Source organism: Pantherophis guttatus, chromosome 4, assembly GCF_059756535.1.
Source record: "Pantherophis guttatus breed Tessera chromosome 4, ASM5975653v1, whole genome shotgun sequence".
Taxonomy (NCBI): domain Eukaryota; kingdom Metazoa; phylum Chordata; class Lepidosauria; order Squamata; family Colubridae; genus Pantherophis; species Pantherophis guttatus.
This window is the reverse complement of record NC_142066.1, coordinates 39732389-39742293: the sequence shown is the minus strand read 5'-3', so window position 1 is coordinate 39742293 and position 9905 is coordinate 39732389. Positions and strand designations below refer to the sequence as shown.

Here is a 9905-nt window from a genome sequence, read left to right as displayed (position 1 = left end):
CTTCCAGAATTTCTAAATGGCATTGCTGAAACATTTTCTATACAATGTGTCCGTAAAGCAGACTGTGGGAATTGGAGGTCACAATTTTATGGTGTTGTGGCTTCAACACTGATTTATTTATTTATTTATTTATTTATTTATTTATTTATTTATTTATTTATTTATTTATTTATTTATTTATTAGTTCAATTTATATGCCACCCTCCTCCGAAGACTCAGGGCAGTTTACAATGCACTTATAGCAATAGCCTTCATTCTTTTGTATATACCTGCTTATTAGGGCTTTTGGCTCCCCATAAGCGGTGTTTCTACAAAGTCATCTTATTGCCCCCACAATCCGGGTCCTCAATTTACCTACCTTGGAAGAATGGAAGGCTGAGTCAACCTTGAGCCTGGTGAGATTTGAACTTGCACTAATTGCAGGCAGCTCGCAGCTAAATGCTACTTAACAGCACTTAGTCTGTTGCACCACCAAGGCTCTTCAATTGACTTTAATTCATACTATCTAATGTGAAACAAACCAAATTGCTTTTCCAATTTTCACCTTGTAATGTTCAGGAGGGGGGTGCGGACCTGGCAGGTATTACAGAGACCTGGTTGGGCCAGGGGGGGGGGTTCCCCTCATTGAAATGTGCCTGCCAGGTTTCCAAGCATTCCATCAGCCGAGGTCACAGGGGAGGGGCGGGGGGTAGCGGTTATCATTAAAGAAGGTCTGAGACCGAGGGAGGCCACTGTTCCTCAGACGGCCGGCTGTGAATCCCTTTTTGTGAAATGGGGTCATGGGGTTCAGATGGGTTTGCTGATCACGTACCTGGCTCCCTGCCACGTGGCAACAGCCCTGCCCGAGCTACTCAACGTCATCGCTGCGGTGGCGGTTGATACCCCTAGGCTTATGGTCATGGGGGATTTCAACCTACCGTCCATGGGTGAGACGTCGGAGATGGCTCAGGAGTTCATGGCTTCCATGACAGCTATGGACCTGACCCAGTTAATTCATGGCCCTACCCACACGGGGGGGGGGAATCTGTTTTTTGTCTCTGGACAGTGGTTGAGTGATCTCGAGATAGGGGATATAGTTACTGAACCCTTGTCATGGTCAGATCACTCTCTCCTTCGTCTCGACTTTCGAACTGCTGCACCCTGCCGCAGGGAGGCGGAGCCGGTAAGATGGTTCCGCCCCAGGCGCCTGATGGAACCTGACAGATTCCAGATGGAGCTTGGGCCATTTCCTGAGGTTCTGGCACATGCCTCAACTGGAGACCTGGTAGCCGCCTGGGATAGGGTGGCTGCTGGTGCTCTGGATCGGGTCGTGCCTTTGAGGCCTCAGACCCGGCGCCGATCTCAATTGGCTCCTTGGTTTACTGAGGAGCTGAGGGAGTTGAAGCGCTGGAAAAGACGCCTAGAGAGTAGTTGGAGGGCCAGTCTTTCTGAATCTGACCGGACACTAGTAAGATCCCACATTAGGAATTACTTAGTGGCAATAAAAGCAGCGAAATGTAGTTATTTTGCTGCTCTTATTGCGTCATCAGAAAATCGCCCGGCCACCCTCTTTAGGGTGACCCACTCCCTGCTCCACCAGGAAGCGCGGGAGGACCCCTTGGAGGGTAGAGCCGAGGATTTTGTTCAGTATCTGTATGACAAAATCACTCAGATTTGGGAAGATTTGGACTCCAACTGGGTAGTCTCAGGGGGAGAGACAGGGGCAGGTCTTGAGAATGTTATCTGGGATGAGTTTGATCCTGTGACCCCTGAGGACGTGGACAGGATTCTGGGTAGACTGAATGCGACCACTTGTTTATTGGACCCGTGTCCTTCCTGGTTAGTACTGGCTTCCCGGGAAGTGACACGAGGCTGGCTCCAGGGGATTATAAACGCTTCGCTGGGTGAGGGTGACTTTCCTGCCACCTTGAAAGAGGCGGTGGTGAGGCCTCTCCTCAAGAAGCCTTCCCTGGACCCGGCAATGTTGGTAAATTATCGTCCGTCTCCAACCTTCGCTTTGTTGCAAAGGTTGTTGAGAGTGTGGTCGCGCAACAGCTCGCCCAGCACCTGGATGAAATGACGTATCTGGATCCATTCCAGTCGGGCTTCAGGCCTGGGTACAGCACGGAAATGGCATTGGTTGCGTTGGTTGATGATCTCTGGAGGGCTCAGGACAGGGGGTGCTCCTCTGTCCTGGTCCTGTTAGATCTCTCAGCGGCTTTTGATACCATCGACCATGGTATCATGCTGCACCGGTTGGAAGAGTTGGGGGTGGGAGGCACTGTGTTGCGGTGGTTCTCCTCCTTTCTCTCTGACCGGTCGCAGTCTGTGTTGACAGGGGGACAGAGGTCGACCCTGAGGCCCCTCATATGTGGGGTGCCGCAAGGGTCGGTCCTCTTGCCTCTCCTGTTCAACATTTATGTGAAGCCGCTGGGCAAGATCATCCGTGGTTTCGGGGTGGAGTACCATCAGTACGCTGACGACACCCAGCTGTACATCTCCACCCCGGATCACCCCAACGATGCCCTTGAAGTGATGTCCCGGTGCCTGGAGGCCATACAGATCTGGATGGGGAGGAACAGGCTCAGGCTCAACCCATCCAAGACCGAGTGGCTGTGGTTTCCGACGTCCCGATAGTCAGTTGATGCCATTGCTGACTATTGGGGGCGAATCGCTGGCCCCCACGGAGAGGGCTCGCAACTTGGGCATCCTCCTGGACTCACAGCTGTCTTTAGAAGAGCACTTGACGGCCGTGACCAGGAGGATTTTTCATCAGGTTCGCCTGATTCACCAGTTGCGTCCCTTTCTGGATCGGGACTCGTTACGCATGGTCACTCATGCCCTTGTCACCTCCCGCCTGGACTATTACAACACTCTCTACATGGGGCTCCCCTTGAGGAGTACCCGGAGGCTCCAACTGGCGCAGAGTGCGGCCGCGCGGGTGGTAATGGGAGCGACATGGCGTTCCCATGTAACACCCCTCCTGCGCAAGCTGCACTGGCTCCCGGTGGTCTTCCGGGTGCGCTTCAAGGTTCTGGTTACCACCTTTAAAGCACTCCATGGCTTAGGACCTGGGTACTTGCGGGACCGCCTACTACCACCAATAGCCTCCCACTGGCCGGTACGCTCCCATAGAGAGGGGCTCCTCCGGGTGCCGTCAGCCAAACAATGCCGACTGGCGGCCCCCAGGGGGAGAGCCTTCTCTGTGGGGGCACCTACTATCTGGAACGAGCTCCCCCCAGAGATACGGAGGATCCTGGATCTGCGTACCTTCCGCCGCGCCTTAAAGACCTTACTATTTCACCAGGCCAGCCTGGCCTAATTTTCCCCCTCTTTTATAAAAGATTTTTAAAATTTTAAATATCTTTTAGTATTTTATATATTCAATTTTAAATTGGTTTTAAAAGTTTGGGGTTTTAAATTTGTCGGGGCCAAAATTATTTAATCTGATTTTATTCTATTTTTAAATTTTGTATGTATGTGTTTTTATTGTTTGGCTGTGCACCGCCCTGAGTCCTTCGGGAGTAGGGCGGTATAGAAATCTAATAAAATGAAAAAAAAAAATGAAAAAAAAATATAACATGCAAAGCAAACTGTGAAATGAAACCAGCAAATTCAAGTTCTGTGTTTCTATTGCAAATGAGCATATGCCTTTCCTGTTTAAAATAGGGAGAAAAGAAGGAAACATAGTCTCGGTTCAATTGTAAACATGATATCTTGGAAACTTAAGACATGATTCGAAGATTCATATTTCTCAGATGGGATGGGAACTTTAGGAAAAGTAAACATTCTCTTGGTGAGCTAAGTGATAACACCTAAAAAAAAATTCCTGTCTGAAAAAATAAATGGTTATTTCAAATTAGACTTTAAGTGTCAAATCAGTAAAAAAACAGAGGAAACTAATTTCCTCTGAATGTCACTTTCTAATTTTAGTTGGTATAAAAAAAGTAAATGGATTGCCAAAGACTTGTTCTTGTTCACAATAAAGGTTATTTAGTAGAACACTTATGCTGAATTCTGTGAGATTTACCACATACAAACAGAAAATGAAAACCCAATGGACTTTAATTTTCTAAGCACCATATCTGTATTAGTTTCCCTGACCTCATAAGGTTCACCAGTTTGTTCTCAAATGACTTTTTCTCAGGTTCCCATATATTGTGTTCTTGTCATTTCTTTTATTTATTTATTTATTATTTTATTTTAATACAAACAATCCATTTTCCATTAAACAGTGTATCGTCTGGGTACAAATGTCTCGTGCTATGCTATCATTTTTAATTATCAAATCATTAACAGAAAAACTGTCATTCACTTTTATATATCTCATCTTTTATAACTGTGATAATTGATTATGAGATAAAAGGATAAGAACTGCATAAATAATTTCTGAGCAGCTCAAATAAATTAGGTATTGTACTTTCAGGAATGGCAGAACCATTTCCAGATAACCAAACAGAAATCGTGGAATTCATTTTGCTGGGATTTGCAGGTCTTGAAGATCTGCAGGCTCCTCTCTTCTGCTTCTTCTTCCTTATCTACTTTGTTACAGTGGTTGGAACATCCTCATCATTTTGCTGGTTGTTACTCATCCCCATTTTCATACCCCCATGTATTTCTTCTTGGGTAACCCCCATGTATTTCTTCCTGGGCTTTCCTGGAGATCTACTACAGTTCAAGCATTCTTCCGATGATGTTGTCTAATCTCATCTATGGTGGAAGGAAATCAATTACAGAAACTGGCTGCATGCTGCAATATTATTTTTTTGCTATTTTCAGAGTTTCTGAATGTTGTCTTCTAGGGGCAATATCATATGATAGGTATGTAGCAATTTGTAAGCCACTGCATTACATAAAATTAATGAATGGGAGAATCTGCCTCCAGTTTATAGTTGAATCATGGATCCATGGTTTCCTTGTTATGAGCATAATTTTATATCTACTGCATAAGTTAAAGTTCTGTGATCCCACTGAAATTGATCATTTCTTTTGTGAATTGAATCTAATATTAAAGCTAGCATGCAGTGACACGCACTTGATTGAACTTGCAACTACTTTGTTATCTATTCTGTGTATTTTGCTTCCTTTCTTCTTGACCTTGGCATCTTATATTTTTATTATTTCTACTATGATGAGAATGTCATCTGTCAATGGAAGAAAAAAAGCTTTCACAACCCACTTCTCACACCTCATGGTAGTGTCCATTTTCTATAGCACCTTAATAATTGTTTACATGTTGCCCAAAACAGATGGACTGCGAGAAATCAACAAAGTCTTGTCTGTGTTTTATACAATTCTGACCCCTTTGCTCAATCCCCTGATATACAGTTTATGAAATAGGGAGATAATAGAGACCCTTAAAAAAGCAGTTGCTAAATTGTGTGCCACTGAAAGAATACATCACTGTAATCTAAAATGAACTTTTTTGTTGTTGTTCATGATCTTGTATTATTCCTAATAAAACCAAGATTTGGGGTTCTTTGAGGACAACATCACGTTTCAATTTCTTTGCAATATTGTATTAGAAATTAGGGACATTAAGGAATTCTACTCTGAGTTTGTCCTTCTTACTTGAGAAAGAAAATGCAGAGTGAATGGTATTCAAAAGTGAATATTTTTAGTGTTCATTCTACTCTTACAAATAAACATTCTGATGTATTCATTCTTGTTAAATGTAGGGAAGTAAAACATGCATGTAAAGCCTATCACAAGATAGCACATTTGTTTTAATTTTTATTCTCCTGTGTCAATTAGTTAGTTTGATGTAACGAAGTGCTACTTTGATAACACTTTCTCCTATTCCTAAGAAGCATTTTGGCATTTTTGTTACTCTTCATCTGTAACAATAGTGTTTGTATGGAAGTTTTCAGATTCCCATATGCATCACCAACTAGAGACCTGTTCTTTTCCTTTAGGATAAACCAAAATAATTTGCACAGTAGGGACTGTGGCCTTCAATATAAGAAAAATGCAATGTTAGAATGTTGTCTTTTTTAGAAATGGTGTTCAATTAGATTTTACTTTAATTAGTCCTTTTATTTTGCTAGTCTGAGCCAATTCTAGAGATCAAGATTCTATAGACAACCTAATGCGGATGGTAAGAGAAGCTCAAAATTTGCTCAATGAATGTCAGACTCCTAAAAAACCATAAAAAAGATGTGATACATTTCTAGACAATAACTTTTTACAGTTTTTCTTCAGTTTTCTTTTTCAAGGGAATGCTATGCGCCAATACTACATCTTCCTGTTTGTAATTCTGGCCAGACCTTCTCTCAGAATGATCTATTTTATTTAATTCCATCATTAACCATAAAATGAAATTTTATTTAGGACTCTTTTGAGTCTTCTTGAGGTTAAGTTTTAATTTTTTAAAAAGTTGTATTTTTATTATAATTTTACCAAATTGTTGAATTAGCATTGATGGTTCTTTTTTAATGAAAGAAAAGTCACTTACAGAATAGGTGAGTTGCTAATATATCAGCAACAGTTTATAAATTGGTCCTTTGACTGGAATTTCTGGCAAATATAATCCCAATTTACCTTGAAGAGGCTGGGTAAGAGGTAAGAATTATACTCTTTTAAAGTTCTGAATCAAATTTCAGATTGGGTATTCTTTTGAAGCCTGACTTCTTACTTTTCTAAAATATGCTGTCCAATGTCTTCATTTTGAAGCAGCCCTCAGAAAGTCTAATGCAAAATAACTTAAAGAAAGGAAATCATTCACAAAGGGAAAGACTCCATGCTTCCTATAAGCATTGTCTTTACTGCATAAATATTTTGCTATATAAAATGTGAGAAGGATGGGGACAATACCATATAGTTTCACCTAAGTGTGATTATACATTTTGAAACATTTTCCAATCAGGGAAAAAGGAAGTTACCAAGCATGTATAATACATGTAAGAGGCACTAGTGGATTGCCAACATTCAAGGCAGTCTATTGAACAATTAAAAAAAAGTAGAAAACTAAATATTGCATTAATATATAGTGTACAATCCAAACACTAAACAGAGTGAAATACTGTATTTATAATAAGCTCCTACATGTACAAGCAAAAATGAAAACACAAGGAGAGCAGTTATGAGAAATAATGCACAATATTTGCAGAGTATGATTGGGGTGAACAAACAGCACATTGTGAAGTTGAAAATAACTGGTGGAAAGGAGAGTGTATTTTCATATTTCTTGTGCTGACATATTCATCAAAACAGTGCTCCCTCTTGGGCTCCAATAACTCCCAAAATTCCCAACCAGCAGTGCTCAAATGTTTCCTAAAATGAACTGTGGCAAATGTAGATGACAACTATCTGTGTTAAGTGACTACAGACTGAATTGTTATCTTTAATTCATGCTATCTAATGTGAATCAAGCCAAACCAATTCTCAGGTTTTCACCTTGTAACATAACATATAACTTAACCAGCTGAGCAAGTTTTAATTCTATATGTCTATTGCAAATGAACACAGTCTCAATTAATCTCTAAACATAGTATTTGTGGAAACTTAAGTCAGGATTCAAATAAGTGTGTATCATATTTCAGAAATGGGAAGAGAATGTTTCTTTAGAAAAGTAAGAATTCCCTAGCTGAAGTAAGTAAAACCTTGCCAATCTTGCCTGATCTGAAAAAGATAAACAAATCAGTTAAAAAAGGGAACTAATTTCCTCTTGATTTCACTTCCTAATTTTAGTTAGTATAGAAAGAATGAATGAAAGTTTTTTTTAAAAAAGTTTTTTATTAGTAGTTCAAAATTAAAAACATTGGACATAGATATGACATCACTGGTCCCAAGCATCTTCCAACACTTTAAACTAATACATAATATACTAATGATAATATAATAATATATTCTTTACATCTTATACGTTATTTAAACATAGTATAATAATAGTAATTTATACCTTATTCCTATAGAATTATACATATCTATATCTACATATACCTATCTATACAATTCACATACATATTTATCTATAATAATGTATATAATTCTAGTCAATTGTCAAAGATTTTTGTACATTTTTGAATGATAGTTATTTAACCAAACATGTGGTTTAACTTCCAGTGAATTTAGTGAGACTTTCCCAAAATAACCAAATACAAAAAGCCAGTAAACTTTTATTTTTTTTAGCCACAATATTCAAAAATTTCTTCTGTTTCATTATGCTCACCTTTTGTTCCCAGACTTTTTCTCAGGCTTCATATGTTCTGTTGCTTAGTTTGTAACTATCAAATTGTTGACAAAAATATTTTAACATCATTCACTTTAGTGTACTGCATCTTTATGTTTTATAACTGTGATAATTACTTATGTCATAAAAAGATAAAAAATTAATACATAATTTCTGAGCATCTCAAATAAATTAGATATCATATTTGCAGGAATGGCAGAAACAGAACAAGATAACCGAACAGAAATTACGAAATTCAATTTGCTGGGATTTGTAGGGCTTGGAGAGTTGCAGTTTCCTCTCTTCTATCTTTTCTTGGTTATCTATATTGTTACAGTGGTTGGGAACATCCTCATCATTTTGCTGGTTGTTACTCATCCCCATCTTCATACCCCCATGTATTTCTTCCTGGGTAATCTGTCTTTCCTGGAGATCTGCTACAGTTCAAGCATTCTTCCAATGATGTTGTCTAATCTCCTCTATGGTGGAAGGAAACCCATTTCTGTAACTGGCTGCATGATGCAATATTACTTTTTTGCCATTTTGGCAGTTGCTGAATGTTGTCTCCTAGGGATAATGTCATATGATAGGTATGTAGCAATTTGTAAGCCGCTGCATTACACAATGCTAATGAATAGCAGAATTTGCCTCCAGTTTATAGTTGGATCATGGATTCATGGTTTATTTGTTATGAGCATAGTTTTATATTTTATGTATCAGTTAAAATTCTGTGGTCCCACTGAAATTGATCATTTCTTCTGTGAATTGAATCCAATATTAAAGCTTGCATGCAATGACACTCACTTGATTGAAATAGTAACTATTTTTATATCTGCTATATGTATCTATAGTACCTTAATGATTGTCTACATTTTGCCTAAAACAGATGGACTGCGAAACATTAACAAAGTTTTATCTCTGTTTTATACAATCCTGACCCCTTTGTTTAATCCCATGATATATAGCCTACGAAACAGGGAGGTGAAAGAGGCCCTTCGAAAAGCAGTTGCTAAATTGTGTACAATTGGAAGGATGCATCATTGCAATCTATTATGAACATTTTTTTTTGTTTATGTTCTTGTCCCAGTAAAACTAAGATTTGGGGTTTTTTGAGGACAGTATCATGCTTCTAGATTTTCCTGTAATTAGGGACATTAAAGAATTCTGCTATGATTTTGTCCTTCTTACTTGAGAAAGCCAGAGCAGGTTGGATACACAAGTGAATTTTTTATTGTTCATTCTACTCTTAGAAATAAAGATTTTGATGGGTTTCTTGTTAAATGTAAGAGGTAGTTTGAAAGTTTCTTACAATTTTGAACTTTAAGTAATGCAGCATATTTAAAAGAAGAATTTTATAGAAAGGCGCTTTTTTTTCTATCTGCGTAACTTCCTGGATTAAGCAAATGGTTATTTTAAGAAATGTGTTCACAAAAGAGTTAAAGCACAAGATGTCTTGAATGGGAGGGTGGAGGAAGAGGTAGAATTGCTGCTGAGTTATAACCTTTCCCCAGGTAAACATATGGCCTTTACAGAGAAGAGTTTGAAAGAAGCAATAGGAAATTTCATGCCAGTCCCAAAGCTGCTTCTATTGGAATGAATGATCAATTATCAGAAGAGACTCTGTTTTATAAAACCCTTCCATAGTTAAGAATTTTTCACTTGGAAATATTAAGTGCTTTTTACTTGGAAATATTAAATGCTGTTTGGTCTAATTTATCCTCATTTGTGCCTTCTGGTTTTTATATTTTGAATTATG

The 9905-nt window shown here is 39.1% G+C and overlaps 1 protein-coding gene and 1 pseudogene across 1 annotated transcript; both read left to right on the top strand.

Annotated features, from left to right (window-relative positions):
- Positions 1-4407: 4407 nt before the first annotated feature.
- LOC148114050 (olfactory receptor 10C1-like) lies at positions 4408-5398 on the top strand (annotated as a pseudogene).
- A 2964-nt stretch (positions 5399-8362) lies between these two features.
- On the top strand, positions 8363-9205 carry LOC117668951 (olfactory receptor 11A1-like). Its single transcript, XM_034423000.2, has one exon. The coding sequence runs from the start codon at positions 8363-8365 to the stop codon at positions 9203-9205; it is 843 nt and encodes a 280-aa protein (XP_034278891.2).
- Positions 9206-9905: the final 700 nt, after the last annotated feature.

Coding starts and splice junctions, on each gene's coding strand:
- LOC117668951 (XM_034423000.2), top strand. CDS start 8,363: ATGGCAGAAACAGAACAAGATAACCGAACAGAAATTACGAAATTCAAT.